The 24,653-nt window shown below is 39.3% G+C and overlaps 5 protein-coding genes across 5 annotated transcripts; all 5 read left to right on the top strand.

The window, feature by feature from the left end:
* The first annotated feature begins 9,949 nt into the window (after positions 1–9,949).
* LOC127533382 (histone H4) lies at positions 9,950–10,441 on the top strand. Its single transcript, XM_051946258.1, has one exon. The coding sequence runs from the start codon at positions 9,965–9,967 to the stop codon at positions 10,274–10,276; it is 312 nt and encodes a 103-aa protein (XP_051802218.1). The 5' UTR covers positions 9,950–9,964; the 3' UTR covers positions 10,277–10,441.
* A 2,495-nt stretch (positions 10,442–12,936) lies between these two features.
* LOC110972137 (histone H1-like) lies at positions 12,937–14,096 on the top strand. Its single transcript, XM_022222535.2, has one exon. It carries the CDS (start codon positions 12,967–12,969, stop codon positions 13,567–13,569), a length of 603 nt encoding a protein of 200 aa, XP_022078227.2. The 5' UTR covers positions 12,937–12,966; the 3' UTR covers positions 13,570–14,096.
* Positions 14,097–15,378: 1,282 nt separating this feature from the next.
* On the top strand, positions 15,379–15,922 carry LOC110972139 (histone H2B 1/2-like). Its single transcript, XM_022222537.2, has one exon. The coding sequence runs from the start codon at positions 15,413–15,415 to the stop codon at positions 15,785–15,787; it is 375 nt and encodes a 124-aa protein (XP_022078229.2). The 5' UTR covers positions 15,379–15,412; the 3' UTR covers positions 15,788–15,922.
* A 552-nt stretch (positions 15,923–16,474) lies between these two features.
* LOC127533374 (histone H3) lies at positions 16,475–18,042 on the top strand. The gene has a single exon (XM_051946247.1). The coding sequence runs from the start codon at positions 16,876–16,878 to the stop codon at positions 17,284–17,286; it is 411 nt and encodes a 136-aa protein (XP_051802207.1). The 5' UTR covers positions 16,475–16,875; the 3' UTR covers positions 17,287–18,042.
* Positions 18,043–18,493: 451 nt separating this feature from the next.
* Positions 18,494–18,907, top strand: LOC127533377 (histone H2A-like). The gene has a single exon (XM_051946250.1). It carries the CDS (start codon positions 18,502–18,504, stop codon positions 18,886–18,888), a length of 387 nt encoding a protein of 128 aa, XP_051802210.1. The 5' UTR covers positions 18,494–18,501; the 3' UTR covers positions 18,889–18,907.
* Positions 18,908–24,653: the final 5,746 nt, after the last annotated feature.

The raw sequence follows: 24,653 nt of genomic DNA, 5'->3' as shown, positions 1-24,653 counted from the left end.
CTAGCAAACGTTCCAGGTGGTCAGTGTCTGTTTGAACTGGACTGAGAGAAGCTAGCTGTTGTGTCAGTGCATGAATTAATATTAAAGCCAAGGTGCTACTGACTAGCTAACTGACCGGATGCCCATTAACATTATAACTCCTATTGTGTGTGTGTACAGACAGACAGCCTCATCATGGACATAAGATTTGTTTATCTATCAAGTGTAATGTTGTAAGTTGGATCAATGTATCAGTGTTTATATCTGTTATCAGATATAAAACACATTGTTTGGTTATTTGCCTTTAGATTGACATTACAAAGAGAGAGAGGACGTTATTTATTTGTATTCTTATTGGTATTTTTTCATATTTATATAATTTTTCCTCTAGCTGAATACAATCTATTTGTGTATGATTCAGTCCAAAGAGGGAGAGACGAAAAAGGGGAAGAAGAGGAGAGAGTGCAAAGTCAGGAACAACCAGGTAAGAAAACAGAGAATAGTGGCAAGCAAAACAGTAGCTGTTAAGATGACAAAGAAAAACATCCTTTCACAATATAATTTTACATGTATGTCATGGAGGTTATGTGTTCTCCCTACATTAAATGCTTTCCAGAAGCACACTTAACAGATATCAGTGGACTTCATTCTAAACAGAACATCTTCATTACATTTTCCAAATTATCTATTTGTTTAATTTCACTATAAAAGGAAGAGAACAAGGAGAGACTCTGGGAGATGAGAGAGAGCAGCCCAGGGAAAGAAATGCTGTGCATCACATTTCAAATAAAAGGCAAAAAATAAGTCCTAGGTCCATTTTTATTGTTTTTGTTTATTTGTTTTTTGTTTTTTGTTTTTTTGGTGCTTGGTATAGGGGGCTGGTTTACTCCACAAACATACATGCTGTTTATGTGTATGTTGAGGAGCTGCTGCATCTAAATGAGTCGTCTTTTCCCAGAAATTAGGACCACGATATTTTTCTTTTAAGATTCCAGTGCATTCCTCCTTTGCTGTGATTCAGTATTTAAATAAACTTTATCAGATTGGATGGTTTAGTCACAGACCTTTTCAAAAAGTGTTATGCTTTTCTTTCACAAATGTGGGAGTGAAACTGCATTAAAACGTACAAAACAATGAAGAAATTTATCTTGCCTGGCTGGGCACCTCTGGGTGCTCAGCACCCCTAAACCTCTGATCCTAGAATCGCCCCTGGATTTAGACCAGATCAGTAAGAGGGATGCAACAGCTTACACACATAAACGCCACAACATGCATACACCTCACACATACACTTAGTTACATTTTCACTGCACTACATTTACACGTGGGTTTAAGTAATCAAAATAGTGTGTTGTTTTAACTTTAATTTTGTTAATCATGAATAATACAACAATAACTGTCTTGTCTGGAATTCTCCTGAGAATAATGTCTCTATGCAAAATATAAGGTGGAATTAATTTTGGATAACATACATCCGTTTAACTACGTGATTGCAGTAGTCTTGAATGTTTAAGGGAAAGAGAATTGTAAGCATTGAATGTATCTGGATTTCTTTTTCTTCAGGGCGTTTTTCTTAGTCAAATGTATGAATTAATGTTAAACAAATCAAGAGTGTATAACTATTAACATATTACTAATAAATCAGTAAAGTTAAATTTTGGGTTAGTTTAGAATATTGAAATTTCAGCTAATTGAACCATGTGTAATTACAGGTATAGCAGATGTGATTAATTACTCCAATTTCAATGCATTTAATTTTCTACAGGATTTAAATTTACCACAGCAATTGAGTTCATTTTTATTGTGTATTTGTGTATTTCATTGTAAATTACCATGACTTTTAAAATGAATTTCTTACGTGTTGAATATTACAGAATCAATTTTGTCGAGCTCTCTGGCCACAGTTTCCACACACTTAAAATTTTTCCTTTCACTTTTAATTTAGATTTGATCTTATGATCAAAAAGGAGGGATTTGTTAAGGAAAAATTGTACCAACATACAGGTCACCCTTTGACCCCAAATGAAGACACAGAAGCATACCAACTGCTCAGACAGACAACTATTTGCTGATATAGCAACAATAACAAGGTTAGATCCTGCCTCTTTTCCCTTTCAGACAGTATAAACCCTGCAAGGACAGAGAGACTCCTCAGATTTGATACTGGCATTGTCGGCATATGCGGTCCTTGCTGTATCATTTCTCCTGAATTCAGTAAAGCATTTTTCTCTACATCAGTCATCTGTGTCTCCTGAGTGTTCCTGAGTTCGCCTCCCGGTTTCCTCACCTGAGATCGCAGAAATTCCCTAACAGTTATTTAAAATGTTTTATTTTTATTTCGTATTTAATATATTCAGTAACACCAGATGCTTTGCACTGTACCTACACACAAACATGGACACAGTTTCTCGCGTTTCAGCTTTCACCAGTAAGATCCTAGTAACCACACATTTTCATAAACAAATTTCAGTCCAGACAAGTTATTATCTAACATGTTACCACGAAAGTCCTGGAGACAGAAAGCTAAACAAGTCATACTTTGTTCAGGAGTGGAGGATTAAATATCTGTACATTGGCTTGTAAAACTTTTTGGGTGCAGGGATGTTGAAGTCAACCAACATCTGCCAGTATTACCACCTCTTTTTGGTCTGTCGGCACTGTATAACATTTGTTTTTACAGGCGCTATGAAAATAAATGATATTATTCTACACTGTGTATAGACTGGGGCACATAACAAGCTACATTTTTCACAGAACTGGAATTGATTTCTACTAAGATTTAAGACCAATTAGTAACGATTTGATATATTCATGTACATTTAAATGCAGTTTGAAAAGCACCATTTGTCTTTCTAAACATTTTATTACACCAATGTTTAGCGAAGAACAAACAGTGAATTTAGTGTAATTGTTCAGTTAAAGTGTGCCTTTTAAGACACTTTTAATTTGTAGGTGTGTTTCATTGCTGCTTGTGTTTGTCGGTATGTTGATCAGTTGGTCTGGTAGTGGCACTACACTCTTTTAAAGGGAGTACTGCTTTGCACTTCTATAACATTGGATTGTGTGTTTTTACACTGGTCAAAACTTCCAGGGCTTTTTTTATTCAAAGCATCTTCTTGATTGAGGCCTACATTACCCTCAGTGCAAAGATACAAGGATGTTATGGAAGCCGCAGTTGATGTAGCTGTAAGCTGGCACTTGGATACTTAAATACAATTATTTTCATGTGCTCAACAGACTTGTTCCACATCATGTTTGAGTAGTTTGTTTCGTTAGTAATTCTTTATCAGTAAATCTGTAAAAAGAAGTCTGTTTCGTCTCTGTTTACTCTGTGGTCAGGCTGTCTATCAAGAGGAACAAATGCAGAACAATGAGGTGTGTACATAGTGAAAATATAGAAAATAAGTTTAAGGTTGTTGACTGGTAACTCTACAGGACATGGAAATGTCACAGACAGAATGAACTGGTTAAGCACATACATGGCAATACAAGAAAAGTGAAAGAAAACCACAATTAGAAAACAGTCCTGAAAAAATGTGAATTGGGAATATTTTTGTCTACACTTGACAAGGTTCTGTCACAAACTTTTTTTTTTTGTTGAGCAGCCAACACATTTGCAGTTCTTGGAGCTAAAGGTCAATGAGTCAATCCATTTGAAATCAATCAAATCTGAAATAACTTCCCACCTGACCTCCTCAGAATCACCTGCTTTTTTGTGCAATAATTTTAGTACATTGATTGAAATCATACAAAATTTTACCTTCATAGAATTACAAGTTCTCGAAGTACAAAAGAAGTAAGGGCAAAACTGAACGCTTTGGACTTTGCATTATTTTTGTCTGGCATTATTGAGCTCATAACTTCGGACGTGCAGAAAATAGACGCATGATGTAAAACTAAATCAGTTTTATATCCACTTTAAGTGTCACAAGCTAAACTGCAAATCACATATTTGTTTAACACAGTTGTTCTGTAGGAAATTTTGAGTATCAAAATCATGTCATAATTTCAAATAGGAAATAGCGCCAGTTTAATGTTTAAAGTTACTATACATCAACATGATGACAATATCAGGGAGGAGGCACTGACATCACACAACATCAAGAATGTTTGAGGTAACAAAAAAGCAAAGTTTTTTTTTTTTTATAAATGTCACTAGAAACCATGTGTCCGAAAAAAATAGTGCAGGACATCTTTCTTCTTTACACTAAAGTACTTCTTAGTACCAGAGCTCAGAACTGCAACAATGGTACAGATTTTGGTGCTTTGACATAAAAAAATTTAATTGGGCCTCAACTGACTCGCCTTTGCAATTAACTTTATTGGAAATGATTTTGAAATTGATTTTTGCTGCATTGCTTTGAGTGTATATTGTCTACATTCTTCCAGTTAAACTAGTGACATATTCAGTTAAACTACAGGAGACGCCCGTTAAGGATTGTGATCCTTTGTGCGGCAGTCCTGGGTCTGGACTGGCAGGGATATGGTGTCTGAACAAGTCACAAGAGGAACAAATTAGTCTGCACTGAAAGCTCTATCGTTACTGAGAGGATGATCTCGGCAGAATGAAGTGTAATTGTTTTGGATTTTGAAGTGACTTTTAAATGTATCATTAAAGTGTAATCAGTGTTTTATGTGGTAACAATCAGCACCTTTCTATAGATGTAAACTCACACCGCAGCATAACGTTTTTGGTGACTGATAACACAGAGACTCATTCAAGACTGGATCATCTTTTACTATTTAATTCATGGGGTTGATTTAAGAGGGACTGTTCCAGAGTAAACTTAAACGCATCTCACATTTTTGTCACCTATATCAGACAAAACAGAAAAGTGGGATGTAAACACAAACATTCAAGATGTCCAGTTTTGTCAGTGAAATATTATGAATTCTGTTCATGTCATAGATAAATGTGGATTTACGGTACCTTGCACAGCAAAAACGAAGATGAGTCCTACTGCTGTTAAAACCATAGCTGCTCCTCTCATCTTTGCAAGAAATAAAGTCATTGCTTCAGTAAGAGTGACAGATGTGATCGTGATAGAGGTGGAGATCAGCCTTAATAAAATAGTTCACCCAGCTTCCTTCCCCTTGGCATTATTACCATGCATGAAGTCAGTAAACATCCAGGAAATCATATCTCCAAACTTTGTATGTCATATTTGCTTTGTAGTTTTGGACAAATGCCAAACAACACCGGTTCTACCACTGTTTGTTGTCAGTATTTGTCACACTACGAGGAGGATTTGAATCTGATACTCACGGCCACTCACGGCGCGAGGCAGCCACAGATAGCTCCAGGAGCTCAGTGAGGCTGACCCTCCACCTACATAAAAAAAAATCAAAGCAAACAGGCTGAGTGGTTATTGCTTTGTTTGTGCCATTAAAATTTTCGTTTGTGCCGCTATACTTTGAGATATTACAAGTTTTATTTTTGCACAATGATGTCATCTCCCCAGCTTGCTCCAAAATGAACCAGACTGGTCTACATTTTTAGTGCTTCGTTTGTGCTGGTAATATTTTTATTTGTGCTTCCACCATTTCTGAAATATTACAAGTTTTATTTACAGACAATCACATATCTTGACCTGAAATGATTACGTCTGTGGCCTGCAATATGTACAGTATAACAAAATCCTTCCGTTATGCTGCGGTGTGAGTTTACTGCTATAGAAAGGTGCTGATTGTTACCACATAAAACACTGATTACACTTTAATGATACATTTAAAAGTCACTTCAAAATCCAAAACTATTACACTTCATCCTGCCAAGATCATTCTCTCAGTAACTCAGAGCAGACTAATTTGTTCCTCTTGTGACTTGTGACACCATATCCCTGCCATATAACATGCATAATACCTAATGTAATAACATCTGAGAATGTTCAACCTGTGCTATTATTGGAAAATGTCTTTTTGACATGACTTTGTGCCTTTGTGTATAAATTTGTTCAATAAAGTTAGGTTAAAAAAATGTAAAATTCATTTTTATGTTAAATGATTTACGTTTTTAATGAACTGTGCTTAATCTTTACTTTGTCAATCACATCTGTCATAAGACAATAAAGGCAATTGCTTCAAGGTTTATTTATCAGTGTGTGCGGTTTTTTTTAAAAACTTTACTGAAAAATGAACAGCATTAAGAACATTCTATACTCCTCATTAAAAACTACACAAAATAGCAGTCTTTCACAGTGAATCAACAAGCATCTTGGAAAAAAAAACTTTACTCAAGAATTTGTAACATCTCAAAGTATAGCAGCACAAAGGAAACTTTTAACAGCACAAATCAGCTCAAACGAAGCACTAAAAAAGTAGACCAGTCTGGTGCAGCAAAACATGTGGCGGCGCCCACTGGGGAGGGCCGGGAACGGAAGTGGTTTGTGGTGGGGAGGTCCACAGCTGCTATCTGGTGGATAGCTGGCAAAATCTTCAAACCAGAGGCTTGCTAGGGGGAGGTCCAGGTCCTCAATCCAGAGGACCTCTGACGTGGAAGGCATGCAGGCTGCTCCAGTGTCTCTCAGTAATGCAATGTGTCTCAGACAGTGGAGATCAACAACAGGAATGATCTATATTGCAGAGGTGATTGATGAGCTGCAGGTGTGCAGATCCAGTAGCTGCTCTGCATCCAGGAGGCAAACTGGCAGAGGAGATGATGGCCAGAAGGGGTGGGGCAAGGCTGAGGCCGTGGCAGCATTTAAATCAGATAAGAAGAAGAACAGCTGATAAATCTGATTACTTAATTTGTAACTTTCTCAACCCACTAATATTTATCCAGGTTCTCTGGCTTCCTCTCACAGTCCAAAAACATGCTGAGGTTAATTGGTAACTCTAAATTGTCTGTAGGCAATTGAGGCGCATTCCTTGGCAGTGTAAAGATACAATCTAATTGCAAGTCTGGAGGCACCGATGGTGTGTCTTGCTAATGACAGCATGTGGGTTGATCTGTTATGTCCATCTAAATGAACTCAGTCATCTTACGGTTCATGAGTCCCATCGATCTTCACAACAGACAGTAATTCGGATCCCACAGAAGACCTACTGTAGCACAAATAGCTAAAAACACTTAATGCCAGCTCTCATAGGAAAGTGTCAGAACACACAGTACATCAGCACATGAAGCTGTGCAGTTACAGACCAGCTAGTGTCCAAAAACTGAAAACAGTTCACCACTGAAAGTACCCACAATGAGCACCTGAGCATCCAAACTTCACCATGGAGCAACGGAAGAAGGTGGTCTGCTGTGATAAATCTAAATAATGAAGACTTACATAAAGCATATGCTGTATTATGGATTTTTTGAAATTACTGAGACCCTGTTTTCAGTGAAACAGCTAGTCTGGTTGCACAGTCAAACAAAAACAGCCTTTAATGTCCACAGATGAGAAGAACAAGAGGAGTGATTATTCTATGCTCCTACTGTTGTAGCATTTGCATGTAGGCACGTGACTAAAGTTCACTGACAAGGAAATCATCTGTTACACAAATCACAAAATGCAAAGTCAAATACTGAGAACACTGCTGTTTGCACTGGAGGCAAGATGGGTTAAGTGTCTTGCCCAAGGACACAACAGCACAAGACTAGGCAAGAGCAGGAATCGAACCGCCAACCCTTCAATCATTGGACAACCTGCTCTACCACCTGAGCCACAGCCGCCACATTTTTGTTCAGATAACATGATATGCACACTGAAAATCTAAATTTGCATGCAACAAACAGCAGTTTGTTGTTCTCAGTATTTGACTTTGCATTTTGTGATTTGTGTAACAGATGATTTCCTGCATTTCATCTGTGTGTTTTTGTGCATGAGCTGATCTGATGTTCGAGTAAAGAGGATCTGCCAGTCTTTTGGAAAAGATGACACAAACATAGGCAACATCATTCTCTACTGGTTGTTTCTGAATACAACCACGAAGTGCATTTCTTTTAAAATTGAATTTATTTCTACATGAGTGGGTGGACAGGTAATATAAAAGGTCCTTTAAGTCTTGGTCACTCGTAGCAGATCAAGTAAAGGAATTGCCCAAGTGTCAAACAATTTTTTGGAAATGATTAATGTTACGGGGAATTAAGCTTCTCTGGGAGTTTTTTTTAAAGCTTTCAGAGAAACACTGATATCTGTTTAATAATTGGGGTAGCTAGAGAAATTATGAACTAGTCAGCTGGGATAGGCTCCAGCACCCCCGCGACCCTAATGAGGATAAAGCAGTGTAAAGAGAATGGATGGATGGATGGAAGGAAAAGTTAAAACAAGCTTAGATTTCAGTTCAAAATCTTGGTGCCACTCCCGACATATCTCTGGTACAATGCTTCCAAAGAGCATGAGGCCGTGGGAAGACAGTTGGGTTCCACCTTTCAAAGAGCAACTAAGAAATAAAATTTAAAGCAAGTAAAAATCTTCAGCTTTTCCTTAAATACGTGGGAGGAATTCAAAGTGGCAAGGTCAAAGGAAGTGCTAATCTGTTACGGGGGAAAGCTGGAGAACCCAGGAGCAGACAAAGAAACGGGAAGAAATTAGGAAAGGGCTTTGTTAACAAAACAAGAGATAAGACTATACAAAAACGAACCCGGATTGTGGGGAAAACCAAATTTAACTAAATACAGAATATGCAAAACCAAAACAAAATTCTAATATCCAACACCGACGTCCAGTGGAAAAAACCCAAACACTGACAACTACACACTGCATGAAAGGAGGGATTGTTGTCAGTAAACAGCACTGAAAATTTCCGGGAAATTTCAAGTTAACTGCAGTAAACTGCAATTTGCAGGAAGCACCAAAAAAATTAGAATTGCCAGGAACTGACATGGATGGCTGATCTCCCAGGGGGGAGCTTTCCAGTGTCACTGAAAATGCTGTGAGCTATACAAATGCAAATCAGAGTGGTGGGTGTGTGTCTGTGGTAGGGGGTTGACTTTTCACACTTGCACTTTGTCTTTTTAAGACAAAAAAAAAAAAAAACTATACAGTTTATTTGAATCAGGGTTAATACAGCTTTTATAGAAGTAAATAAAAGTGTATCACAGGCACTTAACACTGTCAAAATCCTACATCTCAAACATTATGCAGAGCAGCAATACTACAGTCATCTTTTCTCTTGTGTTGCTTAACTGTACAGTGGATGTGTATACCACACATCTGCCAGCAATGCCCTCAACAGGGAGAAATGATGACGTGAGGTGTCTGTTTCCCTCAAGTTCCAAATTTCGACTGACCTTCCATAAAAATGTCTGTCGGGATGGGGATGAAGCCTGGAAACTCCTGCAATTACGTGTCTATATATAGTACTCTGCGTCCATTGGAATGGACATGACACATTTTTGTCTCTAAACCAATAAATACTCTGTAATTACATGATGTCAGCAATGGAATTTACTGTTTGGATCCTGATTATCCAATCACAATCTTGCCATGACTTGAGCATGCGCTGAGAGAGTGACAGACAACAGACAAGACAAGCCTGGCAGAGTGACAGCAGAGAGGGAAGAGTAAATGCCCATTTTCAGTCAAAAATATGCATTTATGTTCATGCTGGCCAAACAAATTTGAAGTCAGTATAATTTTAAGAGAAATTGTCACTACTCACAATACCAAATGTATTGTTTTGATTTTTTTATACCAAAACTGCCGTTTCTAGTTTAGTTTAGTTTCTTATTGATGTTATTTGATGTTGTGTTATTGTTTTGTGTGTGCTACATCGTGACACTGTTCATGTTTTAAACACAATTCTTCTTCTATCTTCTGAGCTGCTATAATGTGTGAATTTCCTGCTCAAGGATCCATAAAGACAGAAGCTGCTGATCCTGCTGTTGGTCAGTTGGTGACGCTGATGGAGCAAAGAAGGTTTATTATTAAGCAGCAGAAAATTCACAGAAGAAGAGGAGGCCCGCCTCTGTCTTCTATCACGTCCTCAGTGGAGACTTAAACTTCCGTCAATCCAGCAGCGGCATCATTAAACAGAAACCTGCACAACAGCGAGGATGTCTGGAAGAGGCAAAGGAGGAAAAGGACTCGGTAAAGGAGGCGCTAAGCGGCACCGTAAAGTCCTCCGTGATAACATCCAGGGAATCACTAAGCCCGCTATCCGCCGTCTGGCTCGCCGCGGTGGAGTCAAGCGTATCTCTGGTCTGATCTACGAGGAGACCCGCGGTGTGTTGAAGGTGTTCCTGGAGAACGTCATCCGTGATGCCGTCACCTACACCGAGCACGCCAAGAGGAAGACGGTGACCGCCATGGATGTGGTGTACGCTCTGAAGAGGCAGGGCCGCACTCTGTACGGCTTCGGAGGTTAAAATCGGCATTCATGCAACAAATCAAAGGTCCTTTTCAGGACCACACATCTGTTCTACAGAGCAGGGTTCTGTTGGTCCTTGAGAACTCCATATTGGTGGTAGCTAAGAAACTTAATATTAAGCATGCATCTAAAATGTTTAATATATCGAAGTGGGTATCATGTGATGGCTAAATCAGTTACAGTAACTCTGAGCTCTTTATTTACTGTTGGTTTACTTTTGTGTAGTTCCCTCTAGTCTGGACTGGAATCAAAGTATATCGCATTTCAATTACAGCCAACATGCTCCAAAATAACACTTCACATTAGTTTTGATTAAATCTGCTTATTGTATGAGCTTTGATCACGAATAGTTTTCTTGATTACAGGATGTTTAATGTGGCATTACTAGTAAAATTTCAGTATGATAGTTGCACTTATCGAGTTCTTTATATTTGGTTAAAGCTCTGAATCGTCAGTCATCTGACTTGCTTTTATCTCGTGGACCCTCTACACAGGGGCGCCGTATAAGGGGTGAAAAGTTAGGACAATTCCAAGGGCCCATGGATGACAGGGGCCCCAAAAAAATATGTAGAAAAAAATTTAATTATTAAACTTAATATCAAGCGCAGTATTTTACTATTGTGTGTTTCAAATATAATACAGTTCATATTCGCTATGTTTTCATTGCACCAAAAGTTGAATATCCATTGACAAAAAGTAAACATCTATATTGACTGACCACCCCCCTGTATCTGCATGAAATGGTTTGGTCCGCTTTAGCGTCACTCACTGACGGTGCTTAATTGCAATCAGACAGGAGATGCGCCAAACAGAGGTCGCTGCTGTGTGGCCACAATGTTGTCAAAAAAAAAACAAAAATCTGGTTACCAGAAGAGGAAGGAAAGGAAAGAGAGAGAAAAGAAAGGCGTACGATCTCTGAGCCAGTTTTTCAATAAGAAAGGTGAGTAGCCTGTAGTCTGTGAATTTAGCCTGTTGGTTTTGGCTAATGTCCATGGTGAAATAAACCAACTAGCTATAGATTAGTGTTAGCTTACATTTTATCAACATTTAGTTAGTGCAGGGATACGTTTAGGAAGGTATTCATATTAAATCACTGCCCCTGCCCCTTTTAGCAGCTGATGATGATGAGTCAGCAGCACCCCAGTCTCCACATTCCATCACCCCTCCCTGCCCCAGTGAAGAAGGTGAGCAAACACTGTGCTAATGACATTGGCATGTCAGTTAGTATCATTGCAGGGAGTCTGTGAGGATTTCTGTCAATCTTGCTCTTTTCACCATTACAAAAAAGAAAATGAAATATTCATTAATGACATAAATTCCAACAAATTATTTTTTATCACATCATGAGCATTATGAAATGATTTATGAATGAACAAATAACCTTCTGTCTGTACTGGATGATACAAATTACCAGTAGTAAATCTTGCTAGTACTAGTTTAGAACTACAAGAAGAAAGACAGTTGCAAGCATTTAATTAGAGTCATGTAAAGCTTTGATGGGACAGTTAGGTCCTAGAGATGTGGTAACAACGGTAGCGCAGCAGCACAGAGGGGGCCCAATTTAATTTTTTTTCATGGGGCCCAAAATTCCTGGCGGTGCCCCTGCCTCTACAGTCTTCTGTTTTTTAATTAAACTTAGAAGAAAAACCTGCAGTGAGGCAGCATTTTGTTCTTCCATCTGTGGAACAGGAGAAGAACGGAGGGCAGCAGAGTTTATATTTTAAAAGCAAACTCGAGAATCTGCTTTGTTAATCAGACTTTTGATTTGATTTGTTTCCCAAACAAGCCCTGCTGATCAGAATGAATAGGAAATCAGTTCAACAGGAAAATAAAAAGAAAATTCAGTATCAATAATTCCATACAAAATCTATGGAATAAAATATGTGGAAAAACCGTAATGCAACAAAAAGAGTTTCTAATTCATGCATTTAAACATACAAAGGGTACCACATATTACATTTTATTGTAATGTATACACATTTTGAAAGATTTGCGTCAGATTTGGATCTGAATAACGGATATTAGGACAATAAAGATTTTAAATCCTAGGAGAGCAAACATATCGTCAGTTGAAACAGTTATTTAATTAAGCGTTAAAGTTTTGGTGCTTCGATAATCCAACATTTAGTTCAGATAGAGTCTTTTCTAACAAATCATCCAGACACCAGCAGCCGACCCGAGCACCGGCAGCGTCCGTGTGTTTATGGGCGGCCGAAACTCTCCGCTTCCAGGCCAACAAAACAGCGCAGCGTCGCCGTTTTTCTTCCACTGTGTCCTAACATGTCTCTGCTAACCGTAACACCAATGTTCCACCGGAGAGGAGAACCTTTTGGTCGTTTTAGGAGCACAAATGTACAGAAAAGTGTCGGCGAGCCGCACTCGGTCACCGTGTGTCCGACAGCTCGGAAGCCTCCTGGAAGCGAGAGACAAAGAGCTGGAAGCCGAACATGAGCCGAGTGTGGAGGGACACGCGTGTCGTCATCGTGGTAGCGACCGCGGAGTGTGAAAAGGTTGATTTTGTGCGTTTTTGTATCTAAAACGTGTCAGAGAAAACACAAATGTCGCCGCATTTTTGAGGCGGCGGGAGTCCAGCGCGGTGTGTTGCCTCTTTACGGTTCTCATGGTATTTATAAGTCCCGCCTCCTGCGTTCAGCTCGGACACTTGGAGACAAAGAGAGACGCAGAAACATGGCAGAAGAAGTTCCAGCAGCTGCACCGGCTAAGGCCCCGGCCAAAGCCCCGAAGAAGAAGGCTGCCAGGCCCAAGAAGGATGGACCCAGCCTCCCGAAGCTCATCGTTGCCGCTGTGGCCGAGTCTAAGGAGCGGAAGGGGATCTCACTGGCTGCAATCAAGAAGGTGCTGGGGGCCGAAAAAGTCGATGTGACCAAGGCAAACAAACGCATCAACACCGCTATCACCAAGCTGGTGACTAAGGGGGTCCTGAGCCAGACTAAGGGCACTGGAGCCTCCGGTTCCTTCAAGCTTGCCAAGAAGGAGCCCAAAGTCTCCAAACCGGTCAAGAAAGTGGTTAAGAAGAAGGCTCCCGCCAAAGCCAAGAAACCAGCCGCAGCTAAAGTCAAAAAACCCGCCACGGCCAAGAAGGCAGCAGCTAAGAAGACATCGGTCAAGAAATCCCCGAAGAAGGCAGCGCCCAAGAAAGCCGTCAAGAAGACACCGAAGAAGAGTCCCAAGAAGCCCGCCGTTAAGAAGCCCAAAGCTGCAGCCAAGAAGCCCGCAGCAAAGAAAAGTGCAGTCAAGAAGCCCAAAGCGAAGAAAGCTGTCAAGAAGTGAAGCTGCTTCACCTCCACTCATTCATCACCAAAGGCTCTTTTCAGAGCCACCACAGCCTCCACTAAAAGCTGCTGCCGTGCTCATCACTGCATCATACTACTCCAATCATTACAACATTCATGGATCAATCTTCGTTTACAGAAAACTAGCACATTTTTGGATCATTTTAATGATATTAAGGCTTTCTGCTTGCTCTCTTCTCATCCAGGTTTTGTCTTGTCATTTTTGCACCATTGATTATGAAGTCATTCAAGCTTAATCACAAAATTGCACTTCTTTCTAACTAACCCATGTGATGTTTTCAGTTTCACAGGTTGAAAAGTGACCTTTAGAACACTGCAGTGAAATACAGTGACAATCCAAATCATTTCTGACAGTAATCAGACCAACAAGTTACTACTCAGGGAAAACTCTTTTACACATATTTCTACATTTCTTCCTTCTGTCTATATATAAATAATAAGAGCTGGAGTGTAATTCAGAACTAAAAGATGTAATATTTTAAAATCATTTTACTATTACTTCTCTGTAACACTATATATTTTACAATATTTATTATTTGATTTTCCTGACAGCTGTTTATACAAAAAGCAAAATAACTTGATTACAATATTTCTGTTTTGTTTCTATTTTAAATTGAATATAATTTGTAATCTCATTATTCTGCTCTGTTAAGTACTTATGTCTTTGATAATAATATTCACCATTTTAAAGGAGGACTGAGCTTTATCTGAGGTTTTTCACATGTATGTGCTCATTTATTATGAGTTTGATTTTAGTTTATGAAATGTGTCCTATCATTTTGAGAACTTTAAAAAAAAGAACAATAAAATGTGAAGTATATATTTAAAGAAAAATGTAAATTAGCAGAATTAAATTAGACAACGCACATGTTTTCAATACCTCTGTCATACTGTAAACATGCACTAATATAAGCTGAAATCAAATGAAAAATCAATGTAAATGTGATTCAGATTCAGATTCACAAACTTTATTTGTCCCCAGGGAGCAATTAAAAATGCATGTAGAGCAGTCAGTGCAAAAATTACATAATAAGAAGTAGGGGATAAATATGTGTACAAATCTAGACCAAGTAATAATCAGAATAAAAATTAAAAAGAGAGAAATAAGAGAAAACACAGCTTAATAACATACTGGTGTAAATATGGCATACATAGTGTAAATATGAATGAAAGTAGGTGCAATATGCCAATGAGGTACATACAATAATATATCATGGGAGATATAAATTGAGGAGTGCAAAATGGCAAAGTTAAGAGAGGTCCGTGTGGTTGGGAGGGAGTGATGGTGATGGTGGTTGGGGTGGAGGGGGGTTGTGAGGTGGAGATTATGCCCTTTGATTCTGATTTTTGCAGTTTGGGCCACTGTTTTCTGTCTTTATGCAGTTATTGTAGGCTGTTAAAGATGAGGAAAGGAAGAAGACAGGAAAGGATACGTGTATGCAGGTTTAATTTGAGATGAAGCACAGTAGGGTAACTAACAATTACATCTAAAACTGCAATATAATGCCTGGGGACTCCTACACTTCAAAATACTCCCTCCAGACAGCTGCAGTTGCATCCATACAAGTGCATTCAAGTAAGTATATCGAGTATAATGTGCCTTTATCTAATCTGTACTCAGAAATCTAAAGTACTACGTTGGAACTGTCGGAGGTCTCCAGCTTTCCGTGTCGTCTCCATGGAAACCAGACTGAGCAAACCAGCTGAGCAGATCAGCCAATTACAGACCGGGGACTGCGCAGTCGTATTTCCTTGCGGCCTGTATAAGAAGAGCCGCTCTCTGCTCTCAGCCTCATTCGTTACTACGGCGACGGAGAAAGATGCCAGAACCGGCGAAGTCTGCCCCGAAGAAGGGCTCTAAGAAAGCGGTGACCAAGAGCACCGGAAAGGGCGGCAAGAAGAGGAAGAGGACCAGGAAGGAGAGCTACGCTATCTACGTGTACAAGGTGTTGAAGCAGGTCCATCCCGACACCGGTATCTCGTCCAAAGCCATGGGCATCATGAACTCCTTCGTCAGCGACATCTTCGAGCGTATCGCCGGTGAGGCCTCCCGCCTGGCTCACTACAACAAGCGCTCCACCATCACCTCCAGGGAGATCCAGACGGCCGTCAGGCTGCTGCTGCCCGGTGAGCTGGCCAAGCACGCCGTGTCTGAGGGTACCAAGGCCGTCACCAAGTACACCAGCTCCAAGTAAACAAATTGATTATCTACAACACAACGGCTCTTTTAAGAGCCACACACCATATTGGCGGAGCTTTAGATCCACTTCGAGCTGTGTCAGAACTGTGATCTATAGGACCAAATGCTAAGTAGTTTCATATTCTCTTAAAGATGACGTTAATCTAAATACACTTTGTGTTAAGCTGACTGCTTTCGTTATTGTATTTTCATGGATCATTAACAGAAGATTTACAACTCAAAGTTGTCACTGATTTAGCAAAAACAGTGCCTGTGATTCTGTCATTGAAATACATTTGATTCAACAACGAACTGTTGCTGGACTACTCAGAATATTTAAGTGTAAAATAATGGCTCTCATAAACAATACAGATTCTCAGCTGAGGGAAAATGCTATATCTCCAAGCAAATAATCACGATCATCCACGACACAATGGCTCCTATAAGAGCCACACATTTGATCTGCAGAGCTGTAGATCCAATTTCAACTGTATGATATGTAGCATCGAATTCAGAATTATTCTTTTCTTTTTCTTTTTTTTTTTGTGACAAAAAGCACTTTAGGGAAGACTAAACAAAAAATAAGCAGGCGGATAATTTGGTATTTCACTAAACACCACATTAAAACTCAACAGAACATTATATATTCAAATTTCAACGTCAGTGTTTTTTTTCCCAAAACCACTCTCCTGAGTACTTAAAATACATAGATTCACTTCTTTTGATCTTTCTTTCTCATTCCCTGTTTTTATTCATCTTATCTGAGACAAGAAGCTATCCATAGTGTTGAAAGTTCTATAAGACAATGAGAAATGAAATTTTTGAACTAGTCCAATTATATTTTGATTTTATAAAGTGTCAAATAAAAGCAGAGACGAGTGCAAATAAGAATTTACTAAGCATAGCCGCCGCTGCTGCTGAGGAGGAGTTTATTCGAAACGTCACATTCAGTTCATCCAATACACGCCCTGATGTCCCACGCGCCACACCGTTCTGGACCAATCACAGCTGCCGTTGCTCCGCCGCTCTCCATATAAGCTCGCTGTTGCCGCACGGTCCTCGCTTGTATTTTACTGTTAGAACAGTGAAGACAGAGAAGACACAATGGCAAGAACCAAGCAGACAGCCCGCAAATCTACTGGAGGAAAAGCCCCAAGGAAGCAGTTGGCCACCAAGGCTGCCCGTAAGAGCGCCCCGGCCACCGGCGGCGTCAAGAAGCCTCACCGTTACAGGCCCGGTACTGTGGCTCTGAGAGAGATCCGTCGCTACCAGAAATCCACGGAGCTGCTCATCCGCAAGCTGCCCTTCCAGCGCCTGGTCAGAGAGATCGCTCAGGACTTCAAGACCGATCTGCGCTTCCAGAGCTCCGCTGTCATGGCTCTGCAGGAGGCCAGCGAGGCTTACCTGGTCGGCCTCTTCGAGGACACCAACCTGTGCGCCATCCACGCCAAGAGGGTCACCATCATGCCCAAAGACATACAGCTGGCCCGCCGCATCCGTGGAGAGAGAGCTTAGACCAACCACATCCACTTTTCATCCAGCACAACGGCTCTTTTAAGAGCCACACATACTCACTTTGAGAGCTCAACCACATAATGGTGTAATGCAATGGAAAAACATGAAGTAATTTTTTTTCTTTGCACTCTTAAATCTTTTGACTTTTATCTGCACATATTTAGGTTAAAAGAATGGGAAAACTAAAGTTTGATTGGCCTAAAGTATGTTGTCAAACACATTAAATCAGGCTGAGCTTAAGCATCTGTCAGTATTTCAAAACTATGTAACCAAAAAACTTGATGTATGCTTAATTAATGAGCATCTGCACTGTTGTAAGAAATCTAAATCGTATTAATTACAGAAAATACAGTGTTTAAATAACATAAATCTACAATATTTGGTGTAGAAGTATATAAAGTATAGAAACTATAGAAGTTAATGTATAGTTTGAAATGTTCAGTTAAACTGTGAGGAGAGGCAATTTGAAATCTGTGCAAAGTACTGATTTTTGATTTGTCACAAATACATTTTTATGTTTAATAAAGTAACAGGAGAAATAATGACCTCGTTCCTGATCACTGGACTCTCCACTCTCAATCAGAAATGACAAATACTCACACGTCACAGTGGAATTACTATCAGTCTAATGACCTTTATCTGTAATGACTCCACATAGTCAGATTCTACCGATAGATGTTTAATGGTTTTATACATGTTCATTCAGGAGCTCAAAACAACTGCTTTTATTTTTGTCTTGATTTATTACTGCTGCTCTGCTGCTGTGTTTGTAAAACATATCCTCTTGTCATTATATTTAATGCAAGTCATCAAGATGATAAACTTGCAAATCTATAAATGTTTCAACTTCCTTTTTGACCAAATAAATAAGTCAATTAGAATAATACATGCTTCCACACTTTGCATGTGGGATTTAACTTTAAATGTAACTATTAATCTGCTACATATATATGTGGGTGTCATAATTTCATAGACAAAAGTATTCCTTTCTATTTCCAGACACAATTATATTTGATGTAAACTCAGAACACGTTTCACTGAAATGCAGTAGAACTATGCATTAGTGACGTGTCAACAGCTCTCCTCTGATTGGACGATCACACTTCACTCATTCTGACCAATCAGCGAGCAGCGGTGTTCCTATATAAAGCTGCGGTTCGTCCCGTTGACGTTATACCAGTTTCTGCTGTCAGTAAGAAGCTTTTGAACTCAGACATGTCTGGACGTGGAAAGACCGGCGGCAAAACCAGAGCCAAGGCAAAGACCCGCTCCTCCCGGGCAGGACTCCAGTTCCCGGTCGGTCGTGTCCACAGGCTGCTGAGGAAGGGCAACTATGCGGAGCGTGTGGGTGCCGGCGCTCCCGTCTACCTGGCGGCTGTGCTGGAGTATCTGACCGCTGAGATCCTGGAGCTGGCTGGAAACGCTGCCCGCGACAACAAGAAAACCCGTATCATCCCCCGTCACCTGCAGCTGGCTGTCCGCAACGACGAGGAGCTCAACAAGCTGCTGGGTGGAGTCACCATCGCTCAGGGAGGCGTGCTGCCCAACATCCAGGCTGTGCTGCTGCCCAAGAAGACCGAGAAGCCCGCTAAGTCCAAGTAAAGCTGGTGCTCTGCTTGTCAACACAAAGGCTCTTTTCAGAGCCAAACACTTTCCTCTGGTAAATGGCAAACATCCTCACGTATCTTAAAACACTTCAATAGTCATTACAACATTCACGCAGTCATTCTATTGTTACTGGAACAATTACAAATTGTTTGAGGCTATTTTCAGTTCTGCCACTGTTTAAAACATTAACAGTGTTGCAATATAGCACACAAACATTAATTTCATGAAAATAAGTTATAGTATATCAATTCCACACTAATTTTCATAACATTAATCAAACATTTCATATTAGACTAAATATGTGCAACAAGCAGGAATAAACTGGAAAATATACATGTTTTCAATAGCATCATCTTACTGTAAAAATGCACTAATATCAGTTGAAGCCAAAAGAAAAAAAATCTGTAAGTATTAAGCTGTAACTCTAAAACCTAAAAAGCTGAACTGCGGACGTAACAGAGGACAGTCGGTCGTTGTAGGTCATGTGACCAACTTTTATTAGCAAAACTAACATGTTCCAATAACTGTACATATTTTCTCTCTATTTGTGTACAAACTATTATAAATTATATATTTCTTAGTTTATTGTTCTTGTTTAAAACAAACAAAAGAATACTAAACTCGGAGGTAATAGCACCTCCTCAGATAAAGAGCTCAGTCCTGCTGCTTTAAAAAGGTGAACATTATTATAGAAAGCATAAATAATTAACACAACACAATGGAACAATTATAAGATTGTAAATTATACCGAACAGAGTAGAAAAACAGTATCATTGTAATGATTGAAGCTATTCTATTATTTTGTATATAAAAAATAATTGTCAGGAAATAAAAATCAAATATTTATAGTTATATACAGGAAGCAGAAGGGTGAAATGTACAAATATTTGTAAATCTATTTTCCCAGAGTTACCTGTTGATCTGATTATTGAATATTTTTTGGCCATTGTTATCTGCATTTATTTGGATTTCTTGGATTGAATGGTCAAAGGTTGTGATTAAGCTTGAATGACTTTATAGTTGCATGATGCAAAAATGACAAGACCCAAAACCTGAATGAGAAGGGAACAAGTAATAAGCCTTAATCCCATTAAAATTATACAGAAATGTGCTAGTTTTCTGTGATTGAAGGTTGATCCATGAATGTTGTAATGGATGGAGGAGTATTGTGAGAGTGTTGATGTAGTGGTGAGTTTGGCAGCAGCTCTTTAGTGGAGGCTGTGGTGGCTCTGAAAAGAGCCTTTGCTGATGAGTGAGTGGAGATGAAGCAGCTTCACTTCTTGGCAGCTTTCTTAGCTGCATTTTTCTTGGCTAAGAAAATAAAACCTAATTTAATGGCACATAATTGATTTATTTCCAGACTGGACCTGCAGGCTCAGCACCTCCTGAAAAATAATTTGACAAATTTTGAAGGATGACTGTAGTTTTCTGTTTTCATTATCCTTCAAAATCTAAAATCAGCCTGTTCTTGATATATGGTTAAGAAATTAACGACTTTAATAAGGACAACACATGAAGCTGTCACTGAAATAATTATTCTATTATATCAGAAAATTATTTTGATAATTGAATATTTTGGCAACATGATCAAATAAAATAAGCTTAAAAAGTTAATATTCAGAGGAGATTGTCTCCTACTTGTCACTTTCACTTTTTTCTCTAATATTACACTTTTGTCATCTAGTATCAAAATACTCAATTTCAGAGCATTTTTATCTCAATAGCAGACTGTTAATGCAATGAACCAACAGGCTGCAGATCCTTAGACAGATTAATGTAAATACAGAAATCACATTTCTACCAATCACTTCACAATAATCATCCTGTAGGCAAATGTTTTATAATCATTCAAAGTTTGTTTTTCTATAGTATTGATCCTCAGGGCCAGTGACCCCCTAATTAACTCATTCAGCTGCCAGGGAAACACCGGACCGGCTCTCCATCTCACGGGTCCGGTTCTACTGCCCACTGAGATCTAACTCAGAGTGATGCTGCAGAACTGTTAAGCTGGTAAACAAGGACAATTCGCCTAGCTTTCTCACTGCCTACATCCAGACGCCTATCCCTGCTTCCTCTGATAATTAATTTAACCGAGTAGCCATTTCGGTATAGTTAAATTTAATCACCAGTCATGCCTGTTAATAGCAGCTTTTCCTCTCATGGATCTTGCACTTGGTAAGTTGCTAGGTTTAATTCAGAGGTTATGGACATTTAGACAACCTCTAGGACAGGGGTCGGCAACCCGCGGCTCCGGAGCCGCATGCGGCTCTTTCAGCCCTCTGTCGTGGCTCCCTGTAACTTTGGAAAATACATTATTCTGCCTTTCAGGTGCGTTTCAATGCATTTTAATATAGAGAATTTTATTGTGAAATTACCGCTCTTACTTTGACGTGTCACTCCACCGGATGTGCTGTGCCTGTGCATGAGAGCGCAAAGCTGATGCAGACAGACAACACGGAGCTTCCGATTTCCACACGTTTCATGCCTTTTTTTAAAAAAAATTTACTCCTGGAGAAGCAACGCCTGTAGTTTCACATCGTTTTGTACTCAAGAATGGCAAGTCTGTATATTAAAGCTCCACTCCAAGAAAGACACGTCTTGTCTTTGAGTCAAAAGTACTCATGATAGGGTAATACACGTTACTCGCAAGAACACGGCTCGATGTCACATCCAGGCAGCAGGTCAGAGTCAGAGGAGTGTCGTCTTGGAAAAATAGGGCAGCGACTTACCGGAGAAAAGTTATTAGCTTAAGATAAATAGATTTTACAAGTTAAATAGACATTCGCAAAATATTGATTTCCAGCTAACATTATGTAACATATGAGGTCCAGGAGCAAAAATGACATTAACCAAGTAAGATACACATTAGTGGAAGGACACAATTAAAAATGGATCTATCTAATTAGAGGCTTTGTAATTAAGTAATCGCGACTGATTAACAAGGGCATAGAGGTAAAAAAAAAAAAAAAAAAAAAGATATATGCAGCGTTGTCTTCATTTTAAATGCCAAAAGGATTTTGCGGTTCCCGGTGTTTTCTTTTCTGTGGGAAACGGGTCGAAATGGCTCTTTGAGTGTTAAAGGTTGCCGACCCCTGCTCTAGGATATGTTTATACAGGGCCAACCTGGCCCCCACGACTAGGTAACCTTTCAGAACCTTTTATAGCTGTAATGCACACAATAACCTGACTTTCTACCACCAGGGAAAATATTCATAACTAGAAAAGCACTCAGAGAGTGCAGACCTCCGCCAAGGATAGAGAGGAAAACAAGAAACCCATGCAGTAAAGGATCATGAGCTGGAATTGAACCTGCATCTCTGACACAGTTCTGTTGACAAATCACCTTCTTAACCAGTTGAGCTATCTGGACACCTTGTTGAATGACATACTAACCTATGATGTTTTTTTGTCATATTTTGAACCACATACTAAAAACAAAACAAAAAACATACTAATAGGGCTGGACCCGAATATCCCGAATATCCAAATATTCGTTCGCTACGGCACTATTCGGATATTAATTTTGGTATCCGAATATTGGCCACCGCACGAACCACACGAACACGAACCGGCCGTGTGCACCCCCCCCCCCCCCCCACACACACACACACCTAAAAAACTACTAAAAAATTCAAAGTGATCCAGAATCCAAGATCCTTTCCGGATTGCCACCAAAATTAAATCAGCTCTTCCTCTTACCATAGTCTACATCCCCTCAAAATTTCATGTGAATCTGCCTAGGCGTTTTTGAGTTATCTTGCTAACAGACAGACAGACAGACAGATGGACGGACACACAAACACCGGGTGTCACATAACCTCCTTGGCGGAGGTAATTAGTGACTGTGATAGGGATAAAGTGAATTTCCAATTTGTTACCTTTAATTGCAGGAAAAATGTTTATTATAAAATTTAGCAAGGGCGTAGCAATAGCTCTTAATCATCAGACAATTAATCAAACATCACTCTTCTTTCAATGGCTTAACACGACTCATAAGTGGAACCAAGGGCGTAGGTTTGCATAGAGCCGGTAGGGACATAACACGACCAACTTTTCAAGAGGGTCAAATTGTCCCCACCAACTTTTAAGCAACCTTATTTGCATTATATAATGAGTTCAGTTATATCGGTAATTTTGATTGTCTTCCCATATGTTGTAAGGATAGAATTGACCCTACCATTATTAAGTGAATTATTTTCATTATGTTCAGACCAGGTTCAGACTTACATTTACCCCTTTTCACTTGCTGACTGTGCCGGTCCAATCAAACGTGCGTTTGATTGGCTGATGACTTGACCCCACCCTACTTATCAGAAGGTCAGTGGTTCAAACCTTGTTGTGGCCAGCAGCAGGTGCTTCAACAATGCTGATAAATTATTATTATTTTAAAGTTGAATTTAGATCACCATGAGACACCAGACTGTTTAACTGTGGCTACTCTTCCTGGAGTCCTTGCTTTTAAATTTCATAATTTTTCAAGACATATACTACTGTACAGACACGGATTTGCTCCATGGTACTGATTAGATAATATAATATATAATATAAGGATATAGCACTGAAAGATAACAGTAAGACTGGAGTCCCACTGGAGTTGTCCATTTATTCCACATACACCACCATTCAAAGGTTTGGGGTCACTTAGAAATGTCCTTATTTTTGAAAGAGAAGTAGTTGTTTTCAATGAAGATAACATTAAATGAATCATAAATCCAGTGTAGATATTGTTAATGTGGTAAATGACTATTCTAGCTGGAAACAGCTGATTGTTAATGGAATATCTCCATAGAGGTACAGAGGAACATTTCCAGCAACCATCACTCCTGTGTTCTAATGCTAAATTGTGTTAGCTAATGGTGTTGAAAGGCTCATTGATGATTAGAAAACCTTTGTGCAGTTATGTTAGCACATGAATAAAAGTGAATTTTTATGTAAAACATGAAACTGTCTGGGTGACCCCAAACTTTTGAACAGTAGTGTATGTACAGGTAAAAGAAAACACTTTTAATTGGAAACTGACACTTTATCTTTCCTTTACAGAACACGATGTCACAAAAATGGAGAGGATGTGTGTTCACTGTACAGTGAACTAAAACTATGTGAACCCAACATGAATGTGTGGTTTGTTGTTCATATGTGGATTTTTTTTTTTACAGCCATGCTGAAGTTGAAAGCTAAATAGCAAAAGTGTTGAAAACTCTATTTGTTGAGGCTTCTTTGGCAACAGTCCTAGGTTTGAATGTTTTTGGTTTAGTTTCTATAACTAAAACTGGACTTGATCAATTTGTCACAGCCTTTCTTTGAGACTCTCAGACTCTGTCACAGTGAATAGGAAGCATCTGAACATCCCTTAACAAGTGTTGTGTTTGGTTTAAGTCTGGATGTTTGGTCAGACATTTCTTCCAAAGAAACGGTTCCATTTTCCTGCCCTGAGATAAGCTTTGCCACAGTTTCATCACGGAGGTCTCCAGAAAGTTTTTTTGTGCTTCAGAATTTGACCCTAAAGAAAATTGCATCAATCAGTTTACCACACATGGACTCCAGTCAGGTTGTAAAGACATCTCAGGGACAGTTAAATCAAACCTTACACAAAGGTCTGTATATTTCTGAAGATTAGTGACATGGATTTTCTATTTTTTTTCTTAATAAATTATATCCACACACACACACACACACACACACACACACACACACACACACACACACACACACACACACACACACACACACACACACACACACACACACACACACACACA

The sequence above is a fragment of the Acanthochromis polyacanthus genome, chromosome 3, assembly GCF_021347895.1.
Source record: "Acanthochromis polyacanthus isolate Apoly-LR-REF ecotype Palm Island chromosome 3, KAUST_Apoly_ChrSc, whole genome shotgun sequence".
NCBI classification, from domain to species: domain Eukaryota; kingdom Metazoa; phylum Chordata; class Actinopteri; family Pomacentridae; genus Acanthochromis; species Acanthochromis polyacanthus.
This window is presented reverse-complemented; position numbering and strand designations above follow the sequence as displayed.

What these genes read in the sequence shown, in the direction of transcription:
- LOC110972137 (XM_022222535.2), top strand. Translation starts at nt 12,967, where the DNA reads ATGGCAGAAGAAGTTCCAGCAGCTGCACCGGCTAAGGCCCCGGCCAAA.
- LOC127533377 (XM_051946250.1), top strand. Translation starts at nt 18,502, where the DNA reads ATGTCTGGACGTGGAAAGACCGGCGGCAAAACCAGAGCCAAGGCAAAG.
- LOC110972139 (XM_022222537.2), top strand. Translation starts at nt 15,413, where the DNA reads ATGCCAGAACCGGCGAAGTCTGCCCCGAAGAAGGGCTCTAAGAAAGCG.
- LOC127533374 (XM_051946247.1), top strand. Translation starts at nt 16,876, where the DNA reads ATGGCAAGAACCAAGCAGACAGCCCGCAAATCTACTGGAGGAAAAGCC.
- LOC127533382 (XM_051946258.1), top strand. Translation starts at nt 9,965, where the DNA reads ATGTCTGGAAGAGGCAAAGGAGGAAAAGGACTCGGTAAAGGAGGCGCT.